Genomic DNA, 26,362 nt, shown 5'->3' with positions numbered 1-26,362 from the left:
TGGTGTTAGTACATTGGTGTGTAGCAAAGCGACAGATGAAGGAGAAGAGGAGGCGACGGAGGAAAGAGGAAGAAGAAGAAGAGGAGGCAGTGGAGGAAGAGGAAGGAGGTAGAGGAAGGAAGAAGAGGAGGAAATATATCATGTTGGTGGCGTGTGGTGGGCGGTGGGGAGGTAGGCGGCTGTGGACACCAGCAGGCTCTGCACGTAGAAGAGTTACAATCCCTAATTGACTCCTCAAAAGGTTGAAGTTTTTTTATGGGGGTGGTTCGTTTCCCGGTTCACCGGTTCATGCCTGGACCGATATATACTGGTTGCTACCAACCAGTCCTAGCGAAATTGCAGCCCTTTCTTCTAGCTCTAGTGGTGCTAAGAATTGTTCTTCTAAATTATCATGATGACATGAACCTGGTTGTGTTTGTCAATTTTATCTTTAAATACATTATTCTGAAGCAACACCTTCTGCAATGTCTTCGGCATTAGATGCCATGGAGTGTCAGTGCCCTGTATAGCTTGTTCTCAGCATGCAGCTTGCTTTAACTTGTATATCATTATCTATATGGAGGTTTTCCCTAAACACAAGCAAAATGCTTCACAAATGGGACTCCCTCTGGTTCCGTCTGCTTGATGAAGTGAGTCTTTGTGATTTTATGGCAATATCTTAAATACATGTTCTATTTATCTTTTGTATCAAGTAACCATTATAAATGCTCACTCGTATACACCATTCATATATTTCAATTATATCTTAGTTGGTCTACTCATAATTTTGCTTTTTCTAATATTTGATACGTAGCAATGGACTTGCTTTCTGTTCTTCTGAACATTATTTGGAACATAAATTGAAATTAAGATTCTTCAGAGTTCATTCAAGACAGATCATAGCTTTTGCAGTTATGCAGCAGTCTAACTTGTGCCCTCTTGTAATTTATCTAGCTGTATAGAAGTCACAGGTGCATATAGTGCTCAGAAGAAGGAAATAAATATAAGTTTGACCGCAATTGGCCTACTTTGGACTGCAACTGACTTTATTGCGAAGGGATTGGCTCACAGTCTCATCCAGGAAATTGATGATGGTTATTAATCTCTTCAGCTGATGTTTATATTATCAGTACATTTGGATTACATTTTTGTTTCCATATGCCATGAGGAATAAATTTGAATGTTTTTAACTGACAGGGATTGCTCCTGGTGTAGACCCCAAAGATGAACAGGCCATTCATACCATGGAAGTTCATGAACCAATTATCTCGAAAAGTTTGATTGATTACAATAAGTTGCTTTTTTCAGTTTTCTCCATTCTTCAAAATCTTGCAGGAGATCAGAGGCCTGAGGTATAGTGTCTTCTCTTTAATTGGAATTTTTCATGTACTTGTGTAATAGTTGATTCGTACATGATTACATCCTCTGTTATTCTGTTCACTTTTAAAATACACTTTATTATGTGCTAGACTCTTCAAATCTGACCTTGTTGTAAACAGCAAATGGTTGTCATGCAAGACAAGTTTGACAAAGACTTCATATTCCTTTGCTGCGTTGTGCCTGTGTACCTGGCATCTCAAGTTTTCACTTAATGTGCTTGATTTTAGCATCTTCATCCATTTGTGTGCTGATTTCATGGTAGAAGTTCAAAGACACTTCTGCCTTAATCACCTAGGGTACACATTTAAAAAAGATAAGAAAAACACACTTACTGAATTATTGCATATTTTGTTGTAATTCCATTCCATGAAGAAGAGTCCTTATCTAAGGTAATTGTTTTTTTAATCTGAGATTGCTTGGTAATATTTGTTCTAATTGTTATGCAAGTGGAATATTTGGCTAAAACCAGGCTGGCCCCTGCTTTGACATCACTTTTCACTTAGACTAGTTGAAATTCTGACCATGAACTGGACTTTGTTCCAAATGGGAATCAACCCAATATCCACTCAAATGAAACCTTGATCTATATATCCATTGGATCTAAGTCTATCCATGAGAATCAAGCATTGATCCTCATGGATGTGGCTTAGATCTACAAGAATCTAGGTTTCTGTTTTGAATATGAAACCCTAAATTATGCTGTACATGGAAGAATAATCCTAAATCCTAACCTACCAGACCTAATTGCATGAAATTAGCTTAGAGTTAGGTTTGGACTTATGTTGTTTTGAAGAGAAATTTGTTTGAATACTGAGACTGAATCCTCTTCTTGAGCAAATCAGCTTATCCTTTTGTTCTTCAATGATTTTGGAAGAGAGTTGAGAAAGAATTAGGTGAGTTTTGAGAGAAATGTTAAAGAGAATGAGAGTGAGAAAGAGAGGTAGTGAGATAGAGAGAGAGAGAGAGAGAGAGAGAGAGAGAGAGAGAGAGAGAGCAAGGAGAGAAAGGAGCCTGTGGCAGCTATTAATAGCCACACAACGAGGTCCCAATGGCTATCCAATGGCTTGTTGGGAAGTCACATCGAGGAGGGTAGGCTTACTGCCCTATATAGGTGCTTCCCAGGTCTGTGTCGGATGGTGAGCCTGGTACAAGGATCATACTGGGAAGTACACCCCATATTGGGCTTGATAGATTACAAACTCCATATTGAGAAAATATGATAGAATTATTTCAAAGTTCTAAGCATGATACATGATGTGCATATATGATTCAAATTCTAATGTCATACCTTATTATATGCTTACTACCATCAAAATGATTACCTTGATTCCGTGACGGGTGGTTCGAGGTCCTCCAAGCGACTAGGTTGTATCAAGCAAGGATCACCATTTTGGGTAGTACACCTACACCTATGTACCAGCCTGTTGAAGAGGACAAAGAAGAAGAAGAGTAAGGGGTGGTACAGGAAGAGGAGGAAGAAAGAGAAAAAAAGTAGAGGAGGCAATGGAAGAAGTGGAGGAAAGAGCAAGAGGAAGAGAAAAGAAGAAGAGGAGGCAGTGGAGGAAGAGGAGGAAGAAGCAGATGGTGGAAGAGAAGGAAGAAGAGGAGGCAGTGGAAGATAAAGGAGAGGAGGAGGTGGAGGAAGAGGTGGGAGGAGGATGAGGAACAGCAGGAAGAGGTAGAGGAGGTGGAAGTGGAATTTGAGGTGTTCGGATGTATCTTTTATGGAGATTTCTTGAGAATGAAGCTTGAATTTCTTGAGATTGATCTCGTACTTGAAAAAGATTAAGTTTGGAGAGTGAGGTTGAGAGAGTCTTTGATGAAAAAAAGGGTAAAAGAAGGGTTGCAGTCTTTAAATAGATGGGAAAAGATCTGTTAGATCCAGGAACTGGGTGCAAACTAGTTCCAACAGTTAAGGCTGGGTGGTAAGGGCAGTAAAGTAACCATACTGGGCGATGAACCTGGAATAAACCATTCCCAGGCGAAAACTAGTGGTCCACCCGCCAGTTCAGCATTGGACTGGTAAACGCCGGTTTGTACCAACAGACACGCTTGATATATGGAACCGTGGTTCTCAGTACTTTGTGATTTGGAAAGAGTTATTGATATTCACTTCTTAGTAAATAACAGTGTTAGGTAATTAAGGATGCTCAATCTATTTATTTCATTCACTGAAGCTTTCTTGTCCGAAGGTACTTGAATGAAGTATAAGGTGTCTTCGAAAAAATGACTAAATTTTTTATTCTTCAAATTTAAGCTATAATCTGATATCCATGGGATAAATCTTTTGGATAGATATCTAGGTATTATTAAAGGTACTTAGTTGATGCCCAACGTGGGACATCTAACTTTCTAGGTCATCATATAAGTGCTGGTATGTCTTTTACCACCTAACACTGACAATGCCAGTTGCAAGCCCGGATAAAAAAGTGTAAATTGACAGTTAGCATAAAATTATATCAGATCTTATGATATTGGATTTTAATTGATTAATTGTTGGGACTTGATGGTTTTGTTATTGTTGTTGTATGGATTTTGCCACCTAGTCATCCTTTTTTCCTTTTTTATGTTGGCAGATAGGTTTGTTTTGTTATTTTGAGTCACAATATTTATTGAATCTTCTAGCTCACTTGCTATGTCTGATATGATGTTTTGATTTTAATATTTAATTAATTATGGATCCAATTATGTCATTGACACTGGGAGTAAAAGACTTGAAAGCTATTAAGTATTTAATATTTTCTTCATTGCTACTATTAAGTATTTAATTTTTTTTTTTGGGATTCTTGAACAGGATACATATGGTTTTTATTTATTTTTAGTTAGGGCAGTCCAACGAATGAGGGTCAATGCAGACCACAGAATGATGATGAAATTGCACAGCAAATTTTTACACTCTAGAATCTAGATCATGGAACATTTTAATATGGGATGCAAATCTTCTTGAATCAGAATGAGGAATCAAATTGTGGTTCGTAGGTTATAGAGGGGCCCCAGTAGCTGTTAGACAAATTTTGTTGTGGTTTGGGCCTTGGAATTTCCTTGAAGTGCATGAATACTATCATCATTGTTATTGCCTCCATTTGTCTTTTCCTTCATATGGAGTAAGCTTGTAAGCTATACTCCCTTTGTTCTTTTGGGCTTGCTGTTATGCTTTAATTACATGCAATGTGTTAGCTGTTTGGTTTACCTCTTAATTGTGCTCATGCACACTGTAAAAATCACTTCACTGCATTTCTAGTTAGTTGCTTATGATTTCTCTGCCTAATAATCATGATACTGATACAACAATGAAGGTGCAGCATCACACGAGTTTTCTATCCTCTATAAAATAACTAGCCTGTTATCTAGCATCTATCCTGGAATCTAGCTGTTTATTGGTAGCTATCAGTGCCAACAGAATGAATTACTTTAATAATCTAAAAAGTTCAAATTTAAATGTCTTATTGCTTGTTAAATCTTTAATTTGTTTAATGAAAATTTGACTGAAATTTTTGCTTTTTTCAGGTAAGAAATTCAGCGATTAGGACTTTGTTTCAGACTTTGGGCAGTCATGGACAGAAGATACCCGGAAGTATGTGGGAGGATTGCCTATGGAATTATGTATTCCCCATTCTAGATCGTGTTTCTCACCTGGTAACTTAAGTTACAGAATCATGAAATATATGCTTCGTTTATGCTTTAAACGATTGTGGAAATTCTATCCATAGGCATCCACTTCATCCCGGGAAGAGTGGCAAGGAAAAGAATTAGGGACTCGAGGAGGAAAAGCTGTTCATATGCTGATTCACCACAGGTATTAACTATGAGGAATCCAAATTGTTTGTTATCCTAGTAGAACTTTTCGACCGAGAAAGTCTTGATTTGTCATTTTTTGTACTTATACCTTGAGTTTTTGTAGCCGCAATACGGCTCAGAAGCAATGGGATGAGACTATCGTATTGGTTTTGGGTGGAATAACAAGGCTACTGCGCTCCTTTTTCCCTTTTCTTCAGAGTTTGGGCAATTTTGCTGCTTGTTAGTTCTCTCTGAACATTTCTACCAAAACTTGATTGGTCTCTTTGATGAGCTAGTTCATCTACTGAATGGTGACTTATCTGCGCAGGTTGGGAACTTTTGCTAGATTTTGTCAAGAATAGCATCTTAAATGGTAGTAAAGAAGTTGCACTTGCTGCAATAAATTGTTTACAGACAATTGTTAATTCACATTGTCCAAAGGTAATTGTTTACCTTCTGGTATTCTATGCTGATTTTTGTCATGTATACTTCTGTATATGCTTGCTCTAATTATAGCTGAAAAAAGTTATTACTTTGAATCCCCGTTCTAACTTTTTCAATACGGAAGTTGAATACTATTTTGCATTTGTATAAAAACTCTACTCTACAAACCAATATAGGTTCAAGCTATCTTTCAATAACTCATGAAATATTTGACTGGCACTGACTAGTTTTTGCTGCAATGAGTTTTTCAGGGAAACCTGGCTGTATCTTATGTCAAATCTATGCTTGATGTCTATGAACTTGTAATTCAAATGTTCCCTAATTACACTAGTAGTGCAGCTAGCAAGGTGAAGCAGGAGATCCTGAATGGTCTTGGTAATGAATAATCAGATATTCTAGTGTTCTACAGTATGTTTTGTTCTTGTCTCTTTGACGTTAATGCATTATGTTTAACAGGAGATCTCTATACGCAAGCACACATAATGTTTGATGCAGACATGTACTTGCAGCTGCTTGCTATATTGCATTTGGCCATTAGAAGTTCCAAGAGTTCTGGTGACATGGAAAATGAAGCTGTAAGTTCTCTTGCTTGCAGTTCTGCTTAGTTGGTTCTGCCACTTATTGCCCAATATTCTGTTTTTATTTATTTATTTTTGTCTTCTACGGAGTGGATGATTCAACAAAGAATCCTTTGTTCTTTCAACATTTCTCATATTTCTTGTTTTGTTTTCTTATGCTTTCAGATCCAGGAAAACCTTCCACCAGTACAGCGTACAATTTTGGAGATTTTACCTCTTCTACGTCCTACAGAACGTCTATCATCCATGTGGTCCCAGTTTATCAAGGCGCTCCTGTGTTATCTGATTGGATATGAAGCTCGTTCACATAAAATCATAAATGACATGGAATTGGCAGTGCGTTCAAACCATGATCATGAGGGTTTAGAAAAGGACTCTCATAATGCTTCAAGTTCTTCTCCAGAAAACAAATCCAGGGATTTCACAAATCATAAGGAAATTAACATGAAACCAAAGCCTGATGTTGCTAATGGTGCCTCTTCTGTCTCCATGACAAAATCACAGCCTTCATTTCCTCACTCAGCTACTTCTGATGACACAGCAAGCTCCCACTTGAGCCCTTTGTTTGGAGAAAAGCTTCTTCCTGTTATTGTGAAGCTCTATCTAGAGGCCTCACCATCTGAAAAGTGCTGTATATCTGCTGAAATCTTGCATGGACTTGGAAGGTAACCTGTAGACTGTTTTTCGTTTTCTCTTCTTTACATCATAATCTGCAGTGACTAATTTCTTCATGCTTGATTATTCTCCAGTTGAAAAACATTTGTACATTATTTTAAACAAGTCGAGAATGAAACTTGGCCCTGCCTTGTTGCCCTATTCTTCCAAGTGAACTTTTGTTCTGTGGTTATCTAAATAACAATTAACTTTTTATATAGGAAATGGCATGCAATAAGCACTCATATTTATGTGCAACTTTCACAATGTCATGGTGCATATAATGACACAAAATGTATAGCACTTCTTAATGTACATGTTCTTTACATTTCAAAGTGAATACAGAACAATGTAGTAAGTTGGCACGTCTCAAATCATTGGTTTTTTAACCTTTTGACACTCTAGGACAACATTTTAGCATACTATTTTGAAAAAAGTATTTTCTATTCTTGGAGGGCAGGAATAACATCAAATCTGCATTTATACAGATATATTGATTTTTTTTCTTTTTCAGGTGCATGAGTACTAGAAGAGATAACCCAAATGGTACCCTTTGGAAAGTTGCAGTTGATGGCTTCAATTGTGTTCTTATTGATGCCATAACCAGAGTAAATTCAGAAAATAAATTTGATCAAAATACCTATAAAAGTTATAGGGCTAGTCTTTGGAATGAGGTGGCAGATGTCTATGAAATATTTTTGGTTGGTTCATGTGGACGAGTTCTTTCATCTAGAACTCTTTTGGTTGAAGCACTTTTAGCTGATGAGGTCATCGAGATGAATGTTCTGAGTACTCTGGGAGACAAGGTTCTTAAAAGCCATATTGATGCTCCTCTTGAGGTATAATTTAAAACCAAAAACTTATTTCCTGTTATATTTTCTTTATTCAAGGATTAGCCTTGGTTTCACATCTCAGCTACTTATTTAGAAGGGTAATGTTGTTTTCCCAGATATTGGAACGATTAATTACAACCCTTGACCGTTGTGCATCCAGAATTGACTCTTTACCTCTTGAGAGTGTTGGGCTTATGCCTTCGCATTGTAGCAGATTCTCTCTGAGCTGTTTACAGACAATATTTTCCTTATGCAGGTAAGTTTTGTAACTGAAGCACACACTATTACAAATTATCCATATTTTCCGTAGCAATATCGCTTCGACAAATGTGATTTAGAACAGCAAATACACTAGGCATTTTCTTTGATGCTCTGTCTTCACTGCATTATCACCTCTTTATCTCAGTATGTTTATTCTCAAGGGCTTTCTTTTAGTGCTACCTTTCTTTCATATTCAAAAGTCTTGTTTTTGTTTTGGAATTATGATCCAATGGCACATAATTCATCAGTAGTTCTGGGATGTGCACTTAATCAATCAATTAAGCTCTTAATGCAGATAAATTAAAATGGTTGGATGCATTTTTTCACTTAGGTGTAAAGGACATATATATAATATAAGTACTCATGAAGCTTGAAGTTTGGGATTGTTCGTTACCAGAACATTCTAAACCAGTGAATTAGGACTGAAAGATGACACTAAGTATCCAAATTATCAGATCTGACCTGGCCAAGTCTCAGATTACTGGTTGGACCAGTGGTCAATTGGTTGGACAACAGAGAAATTTATATAATATTTTGTTATATTATTATTCTGTCTTAATAGGTTTGTTTTACTCTTTTCCTATTTTTCTTTTGCTTTTTTCCTCTACCATTTCTTTTTTGTATACTTTCTTTCTTTTTTTTCTCCCCCTCTCATCTAACCACTCTTACCATCTCCGCCTCTTCCTCCTTTCCTTCTACTTCTTCCTCTCTTTCTTTACCTTTCCTTCCCTGTTCTCCTCCTATTATGCTTCTCATTCTTCCTCCTACATATTTTGTCAGTGGATCCTACCCATTCCTTCTTTTATTTCCCTCGTTTGATGAGTAGCTTTTCTTCCTCCCTTTTCTCGTTGCTAGTAATCTTGTTCCTCCTCTCACTTCTTTTCCTTTTTATGTCAATTTATCCTTCACTCCTACTCTTTACTCTTGAAAGGTATGTCACTACTTGGCTGGCCTATCCATCTTCTCACTTTGCTCGGGCAAGGCATTGCCACGAGTAGGCCCAAAGTGTGGCTTGAATCAGAGAAGGGAATATCAAAATAGGGATCAACAAGGAATGTGTGGTTAACCCCCTTGTAACCTGGTCAATTGATTCAAACTAAAAAATGGTTGTCGAGTGATCTACAAGGTTCCATGACTGATCAACAACAACCAAGTCAAAGTCATAAATATATAGCGGTTGGCTACATGGAGCTTCTGCCACAATTGAGCTATGTAAAATGCCATGTCTTTAGTTAAGTTAAAAATATTTAGATCTTTATTTATAGTTCATATTAAAATCCTTTTGGGTCCTTAGTTAAATTAAATTAAAATCCTTTTAGGTCCTTGGTAAATTAAATTAAATTTAAATTCTAGTATTTAAATTAAAAGGCCATATCCTTAGCTAAATTAAAGTCCTTTATATCTTTCTCTGCCTCTTCTTGTACCAATAATTGAAATTATTTAGAAATCTTCTAACTACAACATCATGAATAAAAATGTTTACTTTATCTATCTTTCCATGAAATCTCATACGTTACCTTAACATTCTCATCATCTTAACAAGACAAACCTCTTATATATATTGTTTCTTTGCTACCCAACACTTCGATTCACTTTGATTCACAAGGCATTGTAGATCTAAAAACTATCATGTATAACCTTTTTTAATCTAAAAGTATCTGTTGATCACACAAAACTCTTCAATTTTAACAACATAGTTTTGCCTCTATGAATGGTATCTTCATCGATCTCTTCATCTTATTCAATAGTCAACCTAAGATGTCTATGACTTTTATTTATTAAAATTTCTTAACAATCCAATTTAATTATATCCTCATATCTATTCTTAGTTCTATATTCAGTTTTAAACCTTAAGTTTCAAGGTTTGTCTTCATAACTCAGGCTTATAACTAATTTTGTTTAAACTTATATCAACTAAAATAATACCATTAGCAAATAAAATGCATCAAGGAATTGTGTTATGTATGACTAATAAGTTTATAAATGTAAAAGAAAAAGGAAAGAATCCAATGTATTCTTGATGTAGTCCTACACTAGTAATTACATTATCATGCATATTTGTTTTTACTTCATATAATTAGTGGATATATCTTTCTTTTCTAAAGCTCACCATAATAAATCTATAGGAACTCTATCATGGATCTAATCTAAGTCAATAAAAATCTATTGCAAATTCTTTCTACTTTGCATTATACATCTTCGTTAATAACTTTAATAAATACATAGCTTCTATTGTTGATCTTTCAAAGTTCAAAACCAAATTGATTTTCGCATATATTTATTTCATATCTTATTCGACTTCCAATCAGTCTTTTCCTAAGTTTCTAATATGTCCCAATCTTTACTCCTCTATAGTTAGAACTCTTTTGGATTTCTCCTTTATTCTTCTAAATTGATACGAGAAAGTCCTTTCTCCATTTAAATCTTAAAATTTTTGTTAAATAAACTAGTCAACCAAACCATTCTTTAATCTTATAGACTCTTCCAAACCTTAATAAGAATACCATCACCTCAATAAAAATACCATCATGTGACACACTCTGACCTATTTTTATATGTTTTACCTCACTTGCTCTAATTTTATGAACAATAATTACTAAACATACAACTATTATCTATCCTTAGAGCTAAGTTATTTAAAAAATGTTCACTAAATAATTCATGAAATTAATTTCTTCATCTTTCCTTTCATTGTGGTTAATAAATATTTTTTTTCTTCATCCTCAAATTTAGCAGTTCGAAATATATCCTTTTTACCAACCTTGGTGACTAACTTATTATAAAGATTATTATATCTTATCATATTGAGAGTTCTTTTCACCTCTTTTATGGATTCTATATACCTTTTTTATGTCACATCATATTTATAATTTTGTCAATCCTGAAAACATGATCTTTTAATAACAATTGCTTTTTAAACTTTCTCACACCACCAATTCTCTCTTAAGGCTACACTTATATCTTTAGCTTCTCTAAGAATCTCATTTGCAATATTCATAATCTTATTGGCTATCATAGTTTGCATAATGTTACCATTGTCCCGTCTAAGTTGAGAACCTCCTCCTTTTTTACATTCTATATTTAAAAGTCTTTACAATATTGTCTTTGAAATTCAAGCTTTTGGTCCTAGTAAGTTTTTCTCCTATTTTGTACTGCTTCAATTTTTTGCAACAGATATATATTAATTACCATAATGTTTATGTGGATTCTCCTATTTTTTGCTGCTTCAATGTTTATGTGGATTCACCAATCTTTTACTTGGGATAACCTTACAATCTTCTTTACACATAACTCTATCTAGGTTTTTAATGAGGAAAAAGTTCATTCAGCTATAATTGTGACTACTGGTATAGGTAATAAAATGTTTCTCTTTTTTTAGTTATTATTAATAATTATCAGATTATATAAGGTAGTGAAGACTAAATTAATACCACCCTCCATTCCTCTCCCAATAGCCAAAGATCCAGCATGTTCCTTTAAATTCATCGTATTATTTTTTACATGACCATTCAAGTTTGCTCCGATTTCAAGTTCTTCGATTATCAGGATTCTTGGCAGTGATTTAAAAAGGTGCTCGGGTGCTCGCCTAGGCGCTCGGGTGAGGCGAGGCGAGGCCCGAGCGCCTCGCTTCACTTCCAGGCGGCGCGCTTCAAAGAGGCGCCACCTGGGCGCTCGCTCGAGCCCAGGCGCTGGGCGCTTCGGGCGAGCGCCTGGGTTAAACCAGGCGACCGAACTAGGATTTTAGGTTTGGTTCGGTCTTCGGTGGTTAGTTGGTTTAATCGAACCAACTAAAACCAATATAAGCTGTCGCTACCCAACCCTAACCCTGCTCGTTGCCGTTGCCGCTCCTGCTCCTGCTGCTCGTCGCTTTCCGCTCCTGCTGCTCGCCGCTCCTACTCTCGCTCCCGCTGTCGTTGCTCGCTATTGCTGCTGCTGCCGCTGTCGCCGCTCGTCGCTCCCGCTCTTGCTGCCTCCTTACACTCTCGCTGCTGCTGCCTCCTTACACTCCTCTCCCTTCTTCTCCTTCAGTATACTGTTAACAGTATACAGTATACTGTTAACAGTATATTAATAATAGTATTTATATTTATTAGATTAATAATATATTATTTTAATTTTAATACTATTAATTTTTATTTATTTAAAATTATTATATTTAAATAATTATACTTAAAATTTTAAATAATTATATTTATTAATTATATTATATATTTTTATATTTTAGCACCTCGTTTCGCTCCGGCGAGCGCCTGGGCGAACGCCTAGCGCCTTGGGCGTTTTTTGACCTTGGCGCCTAGCGCTTTTTAAATCATTGATTCTTGGTATAATATCATCTAGTTTTCCTTAAAATCCTTTTGGTTTTATCATCTAATCCAACTTAAGAGGTATAAACTCATAATATTCAGAATCTCTTCCTTTAAAACCATTCTTAGAACTATAATTTTATCTCCAAATCTCTTCACTTCTACAACATTATTCTTAACACCCTTATCTACAACAATTCTCATACTATTTCTATGTTTAACTTTTCTAGAATACCGAATCTTAAATCCAACATTATCAATATCTCTAGATTGTCTTCCTACCCACTTGGTCTCTTGCAAACCTATAATACTTTTTCTTCTAATTGTTATATTTATTAATTCAATTTCTTTTCCTAAAAGTGTTCCTCTATACCATGTTGCTAGCCTAATCCTTTGGCTTTGGACTTCCTTGGTGGTAACAGTCCAAAATAATACAAGAATCTTGCCTCCTTTACACCACATCTGAGCCCACCCTTTGTACTTCGAGGCACCCAAGTGGTGAAGGTTCCTTGCATCACTTCCACATTATTATGACCTAGTCTTATTTTTCCTACTTATCAGATATAATAGAAGGATCAAACTAAATTGAAGTCTTATTTTGAGTTTCTCCTTCAAATCAGCCAATCTGGTCCATTCTTATGACCGTGAAAAAAAGTTTTTTGGCTCTTTACAATCAATGTGCATCAGGCAATTTGCTTCGCCCCGTGTAATATTTTTTGAAAAATTTGTTTAGAATTATGTGTTGAAAGTCTTGGTATATATATATATATATATATATATTAGTTTCTATGTTTTATTATGTAGAAAATGAATAGAGAACCCACTGCTTACTTTTAATATGTAAACCGATCGTGTTTTAAAAGCTAACATCCATAATTTTGTCATGTTCACTCGAAAGAGCCTATGGGTTCATTTTTTCTTTCTCCAACTGAGAATTAACATTTTGTTTTATCTAAGCTTAAGTTCACATTTTGTTTAATATAAACTGAAATTTGTATTTCTTACTCAGTTTTACATGTGAAGATAGCTGGCATCAAACAAGATCGGAAGTTAGCAAGCTCACAGTCACCATTCTTTTGAGGAGATGTGAAACTATTTTGGACAAGTTTTTGACTGATGAAAATAGCCTAGGTAACCTTTTGGATTGAGATGTTAATTGGATACTTATTCTTTCCATGCAGATAACAAGAATGAGTGGTATTTTTTATTGGTATATACTTTTTGCTGGCAGATAGTGACAAGTTCATCATATCTTGTAAGTTCATTTTTGAAATGCCTCAAACTACTATTGCAGGAGAGCATCCACTGCCGAGTGTGAGAATCGATGAAACTGTATATGTTCTTCAAGAACTTGCTCGACTGTCGATTCATTCGGATGCAGCAGCTGTTCTTCAAGTACCACCATCTGTAAGAGAAATCCTAAAGAAGAATAACAATATTGGACGTGCCCATCTATATGTATTGTTTCCATCATTTTGCGAGCTTGTTGTATCAAGGTTTGTGCCTCAGTGTTCCTTCTGCTTTCTCACCATTTTTTTAATAATTTTTCCTAGTGTTGGCTTTTTTTATCTGGAAGAATTTTTCATGTATTCTTACAAAATGTCAAAGTATACTCTTAATATGCAAATGTCCATTCTCATCCCCGCAGACTTTATATACATTTGAAGTTACTACTACCTTTACCTCTCATTAGCTGAAGTTAACCTTTCTCAGTTGATTCTAGTTGATATTTAGTTGATAAATGAATAAAGATAAAAATGCTACGATATAGACAACAAAGAAGTGATGATATCACATGATTGCCAGATGACATTGATGTGGACTGGTACCCACATGTGGTAACATGATATCCATGTATAATGAAGTGGCAGCCACATGGCATGAGGATCGGCATTTGGTAACATCATTTGCCTGGTTGTGACATCTTCACGTTGTCAACATCATATGGTTGCCATGTTGTGCTTTCTGGATGGAAAATATGAAGAGAGCAAAAATATGTTAGGGAAATTTTAGATTGAGGGTACTGTTGAGTACTGTTGCCTTTTGACACTTCAATGGTTATAATTTAATAGATGGTTGGATGAACAATAATCATCATGGTATATGTGATCAATTTCAAAGATTTGCAGTGTCAAAAGGATATTTGCACTTACAGAGGATATGTGGGTTCCTAGGGCACTTTTGAAGAGTATACAATATATTTCTTCTTTGTTATTTAGCTAAACTAACATCTAAAAGGCTAAAACTGTAGTGATGAATAATATTCATGAAATGGAAGCCTTAAGCTGATTATATGTGAACAATTTTATATATGAACATTTTTCGCTCACTGTAGCTTATACAACATATGCTAGTTGAATGCCATCTAATAGTGCGTGGCCTTATTTCATGCAGTTCATCCAGCTTTGTGGATTTGGTACCCCTTGCACCTTAAGTCTCTGTGGCAATATTTATTGCGAAAATTTGTGAACCTGGTCAACTCAATGCCAAACCTAAGAAATAAGATTGCTCTTCCAAACAACTTTTCAGTATGGCATGTGCCAGTTGTTGTTTACACCTAAATTTCAGATTCTATAAACAATTTCAAGTAATTATCATGATGAACATCTAGCTATGAAGCTTCTCATACCAAGTAACCTGGTTAGATGCTTCGGTCAATTCCACATTGAATGTGGATTATGATTTAAGATAGTATATGGACCACTACCCATCTCTAGAATTTCTTGGTACTTATATTTGGGAACTAAATCCATGTGTTTTCAGCCTTGATTGTGATAAAAATGAACAAAATGGTGCTGAGGCAACTCTGTGGGCTGCTTGGTGGACTGACAACTGTTGGGATGGATGCTACCACATGCATGCCATTGTGGTATTTTGTGATATACCTATTACTTCTACATTGGAAATGATAGCTTGTAGGCTTATTATTGCCTTTATGGGTTAAGCATCTGAGCCTTGTGGTTAAGAGACTGTTTTGTGGAGGTTCCGAATGGGCCTGTTGAGCTAGGTTACAATTTACAGATAGATGATGGGTTCCTCGAAATATAAGGTTATAAGGTTAGATGAGCTTATTGCCAGTGGCATGGGCTTAAGCATCTTAGAACATATGGTTAAAAGACCAATTTTGTACAAGTTACTATGTTGGTGGATTCTGTCGAACAGGTTTGGGATAACTTCATTGGATCATTTGCTGCTCATATATGTTGGCCATGTTGTTCAATGAATCTTGGTTTTAGTAGGAACAGACACCATGGCAAGATCGGTTATGACACCTCAATCCTAATAATCCAAGTGGACTGGCGTATAAGCCTAACAAGGACATTGTTTGTTTAAGTGGATTGTAGTATATTGTTAGTCCCACATACACATTATAACTTAAACTAGTATGTAAGACAGTATCAATAGTATATTGTTAGTCCCACATACGCATTATAACTAGTATGTAAGACAGTACCAACCCTCAAAAAATACCTTTTTTGAGGAGCTTGATATTGGCTCATGACAAAGGATGTTCAAATCGTTGCATGGTTTTAATGCTGAGACACTTTTTTCTGGCTTGATAGGACATGTGACCATGCATAGACAGCTAGATTCTCAAACTCACCCTGGAAACTTGAAATGATATTATGCTATACCTTGCTGTAATTTAAGGATACTTTGAAGTACTTTGTGGTGCTATAACTCAAAATATTATGCCCTCTTGCTGTTGGACACAATTTTGTGGAAGTTGGATGATCTAGATGACAGTTCCACTTGTTCTTTTGTTCGAAAGGGAGTTAAAAAGACCTTATCTTGCTTTTCACCAATTTTCATGTTTAATATTGTGTGATCTATAGTTTGTAACTTGTGTGCTTAACCTTCCATCTGCTTCCAAATTAAGTTAAATTATGTTATGACAATTTTTAGGGAAGTTAAGGTGAGGGAGCTAGTGCAAGTACTTCTAAGACTAATTGCCACAGATTTAGGGCTGCAGCGTCCAAGATGAAAAGAGATGACAGGTACATTTTAAAGCTTTCCGTGCATCAACTTTGCTGCAACAGTTATGGTGTGTACATCTTTTATTTAACAGACCCTTTCACTTCTGTAACATTTTGTAATTCATATTGTTTGTCTCTGTCAGAGCTTTATTTTACTTATTTTCTTCATTTTTCTCGTTGTAGTTGATATTGCAATTCATTTTTCTCGTTTGGGACACGGTGAACCATCATTGCCTATCCTGCTCATCAGGTATAAGTTGTAACGGCATGGCCTTGAAGTTCCATATAGCAGCCGTGAGTGGTGCCAAGGAAGTTCTCAAGTTCATACTGGTATCAGCTACACCTGTTATTAAAGAGCTCATCAACAATCCCTTCAAACAATTTTTTTAGGGCCAAACCGGAAACTGATTGCGAGATGTTCAAGTGAAGGCCTACATTGGTCCAGATTTAGTAGATACGATTGCTTAAAGTGTCAGCATTTGCTCTTAAACTGATGGGATACATGTAACAAGCAACCCGAAAGTGCTCTGGCGTAAATGTGTCTTATATTTTAAGCACTACGAAGCTAAAAGGGATTCCAAGGGATATTATAGGTTCAGTCTTTTGTTTCGGATCACTAATCCATTTCATCAGACGAATCTGCGTCCTCCAATGGATATGCTGATAGTTAATTCGTTCAGCTGCACTTTTATCTCCACCGTGCTACCCGAGTACGTTGAAATTGTAGGCCTCTCAGCATTGTAATGCTTATATCTTAAATATTTTTTATTTCTTAGTTTCTGTTGATTCATGAAGCTTAAATCAAGGATGATCTTTATTTACCCAATGCTTATATCTCCACAGATTTCTCTTAAGTATGTGTCCATATAAACATATTTTAAAACATAAAACTTTCTATGTGATTGTAGTTTTATCACCGTGAGCTCATAAGTCAATTGTTGATTTCAATAATAAGTAACATTAAAATTTAAAAAAAATCATTATGGTACTGAAGTCATTAATATTTCGAAAAAAAATCATTATGGTACTGAAATCAATATTATCGAAAAAAAAAAACATCCTTTTAGACCTTGGACCCATACACAGGATCTTTGGACTCGTCGGATTAATTCGCGTGAGACATGGAACAGTTTAGCGAAACACTAATATGACCCAATAATGAATCTCTAAAGCAAGATTGAAGTCATAAGCTTAAGGCATTGCCAATGAACCATAAGATATTGTTAGCATTGATGGTTGCCCACACGTTTATTCTGTCGAGATTGAAAAGTATTTTTAATTTTATAATTCGGTGTCCAAACAAGAAATTCAAGTGTGGAAAGACTTTTGCATAAACTCAGGGGTGAGAATATTATAGGGGGTTAACTCGGGAAGTTATAGTTTGATGTCACATAAAAAATTTTATATTATTTTTATGGACATAGGCAAGAGGTATGGAACCACACATATCATGTGTTTATTTTTTAGCTTGATTTTTGTTTGATTGTTGATTCTCAGTATTATTTCTTTTGGCGTCAAAGAATTCTACTCATCCAACAATGGTGTATGAGGAAAAAAGAAAAAAAAGAAAAAGAAAACTAAGATTCTTTATACGGGTTTTACAACAAAAAATTTGATGAAAGAAATAGTTTTTAGATTATATGACCTAAGCCAAAAACAAAAAAAAGATTAAAGGAGCAAGCAAACAAACTTTAGAAGGATCAAAAGGAGCCTGAGAGAATTTGTCTTTTCCATGAGAGACATAAAGTGGATAAAAATACTCATCAAATGGGATTGTTGAAATTAATAAGTATTTTTAAAAATTTCAAAGCTAGGATTTCTGGAAAATAATAAATTTAAGTATGAAAAGATGTATGTGTGCTTTATATATTTTTCTGATGGTGGAAAGGATGTGAGAAAATACTTTGAGCATTAATAAGATTTCCCTATGATAAATTATGAGAAAAAAAAAAGAAATTTCTTTTTAGGTTTATGTAAGAACATATATGAAGAATTTTATGCTTATATTAAACCAAGATAACTTACAGTTTGATCTCACATTGTAAAAAATTTAGTTAAGAAAAAAAATCAGATAATATAAACCTTTTGTTTATTTTATATTTGATTAATAATTCTTTATTTTGTTCTTTTGAAATAAAAAAAAAAATTGTCTCTTCCCACACAATCTTTGATCGTAAATGGTGTCATAATGCATTAATAATTCTACTTTCACAAATAGGAAGCTTAGTTTCTTTCGCCCATTTTATTATGAGTAAATGTCACTTTGACGATCTGTAAAGATCTAATAATAAATTTGAAGAAGTAATAAATAAGAACCGTAAAAATCAAGTAAGATATAACAAATATTATTTATTTCCTCCTGCGCACTTGATCGATCACCTTATATTTTAAGATTTTAAATTTAATAAAGATGGGGTTGAAAGATAATTTTTTTGTAAAAACATACAAAATTTTATCGGATGATATTTTCAATAATTGGGTCTGATGCACAATACCATTATCAAACTAATACTTTAGGTATGATAATAACGTATTTGATCCAATTATCGTAGATTGAATATTAGAATCAATAAATCTTGAGGATGTCAGTTAACTTAGTTAAGACAAGGCCTAAGGGGCGAATGTCATCATCCTCATCATTTTCATTTGCATAAAAAAAGTAAAAAAAATTCGTTAATAATAATAATAATAATATATTTTTTAAAGTACATTATTAAGAATCTGTGAACATAATAATAATAATATACATTATTAAGTACATGTATCATCATCATCATCATCATGCATTATTATTATTAGTAGTAGTAGCAGTCGCAGCGGCTAAGGATGATCAAATGCATAGGCGTGGTGACGTAGCCGTGGTCGGTTTTTTTTGGACCCCAATCAACCAAGTTCTTCCCACCACATGGATGCACGGTTAGGGTATTTTTACATGTATATCCCTCGCCACGTTATAATTTAAATATATATACCTCTCGAAAGTTTGTTTTTTGCATGAACAACCTTCGACATAAAACGTATTAAAATATATACCCATTCCATGAACACTACTCAAGTTTCAAAAAATGAGTAAGATAAGAAAATAATTTTAGATCGATCGCACATGTTTAATTATTCTAATTTTGTCACTTTTAGAGCTCTTTAGCTTCTTCATGATCAGAAAAAAAAAAGAAAAAAATAATTTACTCAATTACGGAAATGTCATAAAAATGCAAAAGTATCACATCCGAGGGGTATAAATGCAAAGGACAATATTTCCAGGGTTTTCATGAAAGAAAGAAACAGAACATTGACCCCATAAATAAAGTTTCCTTGGGAGGGGAAAGCGAGCGAGAGAGAGGGAGAGGGCAAAAAAGCTCCATTGCTACCGCCACCACCAGATATCTCTCCGATGGCGTCTCCTCCCCTACGTCGGAATTCCCTCCTCCCCCTCCTCCTCCTCCTCGATCTTCGTTAATCCCTTCCTAAAACCTCTCTGATCTCCACACGGGATCATTTTCTTTGCATATCTCGTCCCAATTCCCAGATCTACTGGGGTTTCGATCCAGAAAGATCATATCTTTGCTGCCCGGGCATTAGAACATTGCTCCTCCTCTTAGATCCGATCCCCTTTCGGAACCCTCTGGCATTGATGCTCTCCTAGCGGCCCATAATCCTAAAGATCCGGTCTTTTTTGCCCAGATGGGTCACCATCGACTCCAGAATTCGGCCATCGACCGCAACCAGGAGGAATCCATAGACGCCGTCGTGGATCCCGGAGGCCACAGGAACGCCGCCGCCGCCGCTGTGGATCTTGCCTGCGTGATATGCTCTGAGGTGAGCGCCGTGCTCGCCGTGATGCGCCGTAACGTCCGGTGGGGTCGCCGGTCTGCCTCCGCCGACGAGGACGACGTCATTGAGCACCTCCTCATCCGGTCCCTCAAGTCCCTTCGCCGGCAGGTCTTCTCATGGGGGGATGCCCGGCGCCCCTGGAGCTCGATCGAGCCCTCCGCTTACCTCCGCCCGTTCCTCGATGTGGTCTGCTCCGACGAGACCAGCGCTCCCATTACTGGTGTGGCGTTGTCCTCCGTGTACAAGATCCTCACCCTCGATGTCCTCGACCCGGGCGCTGGCACTGGGTTGGACACTGCGATGCATTTGATCGTCGAGTCGGTCACGAGTTGCCGGTTCGAGGTGACGGATCCTGCCTCGGAGGAGGCTGTACTGATGAAGATCCTCCAGGTTCTGCTCGCAATAATGCGGAGCCGTGCTTCGGCTGTTCTCAGCAACCAGCACGTCTGCACTATTGTCAATACATGCTTCCGTGTCGTCCACCAGGCAGGTACGAAAGGGGAGCTACTTCAGAGGTTCGCACGCCAGACCATGCACGAACTCATACGATGCATCTTCTCCCACCTGCCTAATGTAAAGGATGGTGGCCGACCTCCTTCTGTCAAGCCAGAGGTACTAGTTCAGATAATAGGCTAGAGAAAATTTTATATTTTGACAATCTGTTTGAACCACAATTATGATATGCACTTCAAAATCTTCTTGTATTTGAAAGTTTATAACTTGCAAAATTTCTATCATGAACATGCATATAAAGTGCAGATGAACCTTCTGTTTGCAGCTGGGTGCAGTTGACAAGGATCAGGCTTTCGGGATCAAGCAGGTGGAGAATGGAAATGGGAGTGTTGGGCCTGGGATGACCAGTATGGCAGATAACAATATGCCAAGCCCAGAGGCTCCAATCGGTGCGGAAATCATGGTTGAGCCATATGGAATTCCCTGCATGTTGGAAATATTCCACTTCTTATGTTCTCTTTTGAATGTTGCTGACCAGATTGGGATAAGTCCTGCTCCTAATCAGATAGCTCTTGATGAGGATGTGCCACTTTTTGCCCTTGGTATGATCAACTCAGTAATTGAATTAGGGGGAGCATCAATATGCAGGCACCCAAAGTTACTGTCCTTGATACAGGATGAATTGTTTAGGAATTTGATGCAGCTTGGATTGTCTGTGAGCCCGCTAATACTATCGATGGTCTGTAGCATAGTTCTGAACCTTTATCGCCACCTGCGCACGGAACTGAAATTGCAGCTTGAGGCATTCTTCTCTTGTGTGATTTTAAGGGTCACACAGAGCCGGTATGGGGCTAGCTATCATCAGCAAGAGGTAGCCATGGAGGCTCTTGTAGACTTCTGCCGGCAGACGACCTTTATGGCAGAGATGTATGCCAACTTTGACTGTGATATTTCTTGCAGCAATGTTTTTGAAGAACTAGCCAATCTTCTATCAAAAAGTGCATTTCCTGTTAACTGCCCACTGTCTTCCACACATGTGCTTGCATTGGATGGTTTGATTGCTGTGATTCAGGGAATGGCCGATAGAATTGAAAATGCACCTCCTCCTTCAGAACAAACACCACAGGAACTGGAGGAATATGCTTCATTTTGGACAATGAAGTGTGAAGACTACTCTGATCCAGATCAATGGGTTAAATTTGTCCATCGTATGAAGAACATCAAGAGAAAACTAATGATTGTTGCTGATCACTTCAACAGAGATCCCAAGAAGGGGTTGGAGTTTCTGCAAGGAACTCATCTCTTGCCTGAGAATCTTGATCCCAACAGTGTGGCATGCTTTTTCAGATACACAACTGGGTTGGATAAAAACCTTGTTGGGGATTTCTTGGGCAATCATGACGAGTTTTGTGTACAGGTGCTTCATGAATTTGCCCGTACTTTTGATTTTAAGGACATGAATATGGATACTGCTCTTCGACTTTTCCTAGATACCTTCCGGCTGCCAGGTGAGTCTCAGAAGATACAGAGGGTACTTGAGGCTTTCTCAGAGAGATACTTTGAGCAATCACCACAGATTCTTGTGGACAAGGATGCTGCCCTCATATTGGCATACTCACTTATAATGCTGAATACAGATCAACACAATGTGCAAGTCAAGAAGAAGATGACAGAAGAGGACTTTATTCGGAATAACCGTCGCATTAATGGTGGGAATGACCTCCCAAGGGAGTTCCTGTCGGACCTCTATCACTCGATATGCAGGAATGAGATTAGGACTGCTCCTGAACAAGGTTTTGGTTTTCTCGAAATGTACCCCAGCCGTTGGGTTGATCTTATGCTGAAGTCAAAAACGGCATCTCCTTACACGGTTTGTGACTCCCGTCCATTCCTTGATCGGGAAATGTTTTCAGTCATGTCAGGCCCCATGATTGCTGCTATCTCAGTAGTGTTTGATTATGCAGAGCATGAAGAAATTTTTTTGACATGCGTAGATGGCTTCTTGGCTGTTGCAAAGATCTCAGCACACCACCACCTAGAAGAAGTGTTGGATGATTCAGTTGTGTCCCTATGCAGATTTACGACCCTCTTGGACTCATCTTTCATCGAGGAACCAGTGACAATCTTTGTAGATGACACAAAAGCTAGGTTAGCACTTGAGACAGTTTTTAGCATCACGAATACATATGGTGACTGCATACGTACTGGTTGGAGAAATATCCTTGATTGCATATTAAGATTGCACAAGTTAGGTTTGCTTCCTGCTCCTGTTGCTAGTGATGCTGATGATGATTCAGAGTCATCCCCAGATTCAATCCATGGAAAGCCTGTTCCTAGCCCACTTTCCACCTCTCATGTTCAGATTATGGGTACTCGTAAATCCTCTGGACTAATTGGGAGATTTAGCCAGCTATTATATTTTGACACTGAAGAACCAAGTTTGGAACCAAATGAACAGCAACTTGCTGCTCATCAGAGAACCCTGCAGATAATACAGGAGTGCCACATAGACAGTATATTTACAGAGAGCAAGTTCCTACATGCTGATTCACTAATGCAAATCACCAGGGCACTCATTGCAGCTGGTCATCCTCAGAAGATTACAAGTTCACCTGATGATGAAGACATGGCAGTTTTCTGCTTAGAGCTGCTTATTGCGATCACGCTAAACAACCGAGACAGAATTGGGCTTCTCTGGCAGGATGTATATGAACACATAGCCAACATTGTTCAGTCCACTGTAATGCCTTGTGCTCTTGTGGAAAAGGCCGTCTTTGGACTCTTAAGAATTTGTCAGAGGTTATTACCCTACAAGGAAAACTTGGCTGATGAGCTTCTGAGGTCACTGCAATTGGTGTTAAAGCTTGATGCACGTGTTGCAGATGCATACTGTGAGAACATCACTCAAGAAATCACACGCCTGGTGAAGGCAAATGCAACCCATTTGAAATCTCAGATGGGTTGGCGGACCATTGCTTCCCTGCTCTCGATCACTGCTCGCCACCCGGAAGCTTCAGAAGTAGGTTTTGAGGCACTGATATTCATTATGTCTGAAGGGGCTCACATTTCACCAGCCAACTATGTTCTTTTGATTGAAGCCTCACGGCATTTTGCAGAATCTCGTGTTGGGCAAACAGATAGATCAGTCCGTGCATTAGATCTAATGGCAGAGTCCATTAATTGTCTTGCTCGCTGGTCTCGTGAGACTCGAGATGCTGGTGAGGAAGCTGAGAAAATTTCTGAGGGAATCAGAGAGATGTGGCTGCGGCTTGTGCAAGCACTGAGAAAGATCTCCTTGGATCAGAGAGAAGTAGTAAGGAATCATGCATTGTTATCATTGCAGAAATGCTTGGTAGCAGCAGAAGGCATGTGCCTCTTACTTTCAACTTGGCTGCAGGCTTTTGATCTAGTTATATTTACTATGCTTGATGATTTGCTGGAGATTGTACAGAATCATTCGCCAAAAGATTACCGAAATATGGAAGGCACCTTTTTGCATGCAGTGAAGTTACTATCAAAGGTGTTTTTGCAGCTACTTCAACAGCTTTCTGGGCAGAGCAGCTTCTGCAAACTCTGGCTGGGGGTCATTGGTCGGATGGAGAAGTACATGAAGATCAAGGTGAGAGGCAGGAAGAGTGAGAAACTGCAAGAACTGATTCCTGAGCTTCTCAAGAACATTCTGTTTGTAATGAAATCAAAGGGGATCCTTGCAAAAGGAAGCATTGTAGGTGGAGATAATTTGTGGGAGTTAACTTGGGTACATGTAAACAATATCGCTCCATATTTGCAGTCTGAAGTGTTCCCTAATCAGGAAATGGAGCAGTTACATTTGGGTGCTCAAACTGATAACAGTAGCCCTAGGCTGTTGGCTGAGCCATCTGTTGGTTAGTCTGGACTTTTGACGTCGTTTTTGTTTGTTTTCTCTGTAAGAGGTATATAAAGTTCCCCTCAAGGCTGCATTTGGTAGAATGACAATTCCTGTGCATTTCACATATGTCACGGGGATCACCTCTTAACCTACTTAAGAGATGTTCTTTTAGATCCTTGATTGCTACAGCTGAGTCTGATTTTATTGAACAAACATAGCCAAGTCTCAACCTAAAATGGTTCTGCGAATACCATGTAACATCAGGACTTCATCAGAGATTTGGATGAGCAAACAAAATCCATTGGATTAGGGGTAATATCACACAAGTTTCTTGCCAATGACCTTGCCAGGTGCAATACTAAGATCAATTCTGCGTAAGTATTTTTTTTCCTTTTTTTTTTGTTTTCTCAATGTCAATTTATTTCTCACAGAATTGTTCATCGAGGTTTTCATTTCCTGCAGTTATTATCTCTAGATACAAATGGTCAAGTGTACCAATTTAAGATGTGGGACCAATTTTGCCAATTTTCAGTTTGACATGCTTCTGAAATGAAATTTATGGTGAAAGCTCTTCCTTGATCTGATCCTGTATACACAGTGAGTTTATAAAAAAAATTTAGAAGTATAAAAAATCAGGTTTTATATGACTTGGAATGCTGACACTATTCTTTTTTGTGGTACTTGGATCTGTTTCAGAATGTCATCTTCTACGATACATAGTCCAATCTTCCATCAAGCAATTAATTGATTATTTAGAAGGGATGTGTTGCATTATGACATCAATAATTAACATATCAAACACTATGTCTTTCAAAATATGCCTGCAAGAATGTCAGCTTGATTATATGTAACTAGCATGTGCATCGTGGCTTCACATGTGAAAATTTATTTTTATTTAATTAAATGGAAACGGTTGAACCATGAGACATACAGAGACTGCAGAATATATTTAATAGTATTTGAGGTTCTCTGAGATTATAGTAAGAGAATTTTGACTTCATTCTGCATGTTAGATTATTAGGATCAATGAGTAGATCATAACTTAAAAAAGCATAAAGACATTGTTTTTTATAGAAATGAACTACGATGCCAGTTAGTTTAACAAGAAAATAATGGTGTGTGTAGTACATGATATGTACTTTCTTTCTGTTCATTTTTTCATTATTTTTTGTTGTCCTTTGCGCATCTGATTAAGCAATTCTGCCTGAAGCAGCTACTGTTGCAGGAGTCTTGTCTTGTCTTTTCTTTTTGAATAAGTCTTCTTGTGTTTACATTCTTAAAATTTTTCTGTTGTTAAAAGTTAAAACAATGTAAACAAAATGACTGCAGTGACTGAAAATATTTCATAAGAAAACAATGTAGTGGATGTTATTAGATTACTTGCACAACCTTTTCTTTTTGTTTCAAAAACTATGACTTATCCACAAATGTCGAATGTCCAGCAAAATAATATGAAATAAAGTAAATTAACCATGCTTTAAATTGCAATAAAACAGATTCCAATGATGAGCATCACGACACTAAAAGACTAAGAAATTGAATTTTCAGCTAAAGAACATTTGAATGAATTAAATCATGAGCGAATTAATTGGAAGCAGTGATTTAAATAGGTGCTCGGGCGAAGTGAGCCGAAGCCCAAGCGTCTCGTGTGTGGACCAAGCGACGTGTTTCAATGAGGTGCTGCCTAAGTGCTCACCCGAAGCGCTGGGCCAAGCGGCGTGCTTCAATGAGGCGCTGCCTAGGTGCTCGCTTGAACCCAGGTGTTGGGCGCTTCGAGTGAGCACCCGATTCAAATAAGGCAATCGAACCTGGTTCAAATAACATAGCTTTTTACCCTTAAAACCCACCCTTCATGCTCGTGCGACCCCAAGCCAACCCTAGCGTTGCTTCTATCGACGCCATCGATGCTTTTTGTCGTTGCCTTTGTCACAGACGCGGCGAACCAAGCCTTCCTCTGTCACCGACGGACGTGTCTGATGGCCTAGCAAGAGCTCGTAGCTTCCTTCCACCATCGCTTCGTGTG

The 26,362-nt window shown here is 37.3% G+C and overlaps 2 protein-coding genes across 7 annotated transcripts in view; both read left to right on the top strand.

The window, feature by feature from the left end:
• The window catches only part of LOC103988821 (uncharacterized), a 79,796-nt gene extending 62,783 nt beyond the window's left edge, over positions 1–17,013 (top strand). For 2 of the 5 annotated variants that reach the window (XM_065154646.1, XM_065154645.1), the window contains 15 exons: positions 934–1,073; positions 1,177–1,331; positions 4,867–4,995; positions 5,070–5,155; positions 5,261–5,376; positions 5,465–5,577; positions 5,832–5,955; positions 6,037–6,155; positions 6,324–6,823; positions 7,327–7,651; positions 7,762–7,901; positions 13,220–13,341; positions 13,505–13,706; positions 16,117–16,208; positions 16,371–16,509. In XM_065154646.1, the coding sequence (XP_065010718.1) occupies positions 934–1,073; positions 1,177–1,331; positions 4,867–4,995; positions 5,070–5,155; positions 5,261–5,376; positions 5,465–5,577; positions 5,832–5,955; positions 6,037–6,155; positions 6,324–6,823; positions 7,327–7,651; positions 7,762–7,901; positions 13,220–13,341; positions 13,505–13,706; positions 16,117–16,195 (2,350 nt within the window). In that variant the 3' untranslated portion in view covers positions 16,196–16,208; positions 16,371–16,509. Of the gene's footprint in view, positions 1–933; positions 1,074–1,176; positions 1,332–4,866; positions 4,996–5,069; positions 5,156–5,260; positions 5,377–5,464; positions 5,578–5,831; positions 5,956–6,036; positions 6,156–6,323; positions 6,824–7,326; positions 7,652–7,761; positions 7,902–13,219; positions 13,342–13,504; positions 13,707–16,116; positions 16,256–16,370 lie in introns of all 5 variants that reach the window. The other 3 variants (XR_010497272.1, XM_009407467.3, XM_009407466.3) reach the window with 3 other exon arrangements.
• A 2,513-nt stretch (positions 17,014–19,526) lies between these two features.
• On the top strand, positions 19,527–24,983 carry LOC135640327 (ARF guanine-nucleotide exchange factor GNOM-like). Of its 2 annotated transcripts, XR_010497273.1 has the most exons (3): positions 19,534–20,630; positions 20,797–24,713; positions 24,802–24,983. XR_010497273.1 is itself a non-coding variant. In XM_065154648.1 (2 exons), the coding sequence occupies exons 1-2, from the start codon at positions 19,869–19,871 to the stop codon at positions 24,358–24,360; spliced, it is 4,326 nt and encodes a 1,441-aa protein (XP_065010720.1). In that variant the 5' UTR covers positions 19,527–19,868; the 3' UTR covers positions 24,361–24,983. The 2 variants fall into 2 exon arrangements, 1 of the variants encoding a protein (XP_065010720.1); XM_065154648.1 differs by having other exon boundaries at positions 19,527–20,630; positions 20,797–24,983.
• Positions 24,984–26,362: the final 1,379 nt, after the last annotated feature.

Source organism: Musa acuminata, chromosome BXJ3-6 (assembly GCF_036884655.1).
Source record: "Musa acuminata AAA Group cultivar baxijiao chromosome BXJ3-6, Cavendish_Baxijiao_AAA, whole genome shotgun sequence".
NCBI lineage: Eukaryota > Viridiplantae > Streptophyta > Magnoliopsida > Zingiberales > Musaceae > Musa > Musa acuminata.
The sequence above is the reverse complement of the archived record's forward strand: the minus strand, read 5'-3'. Positions and strand labels throughout refer to the sequence as shown.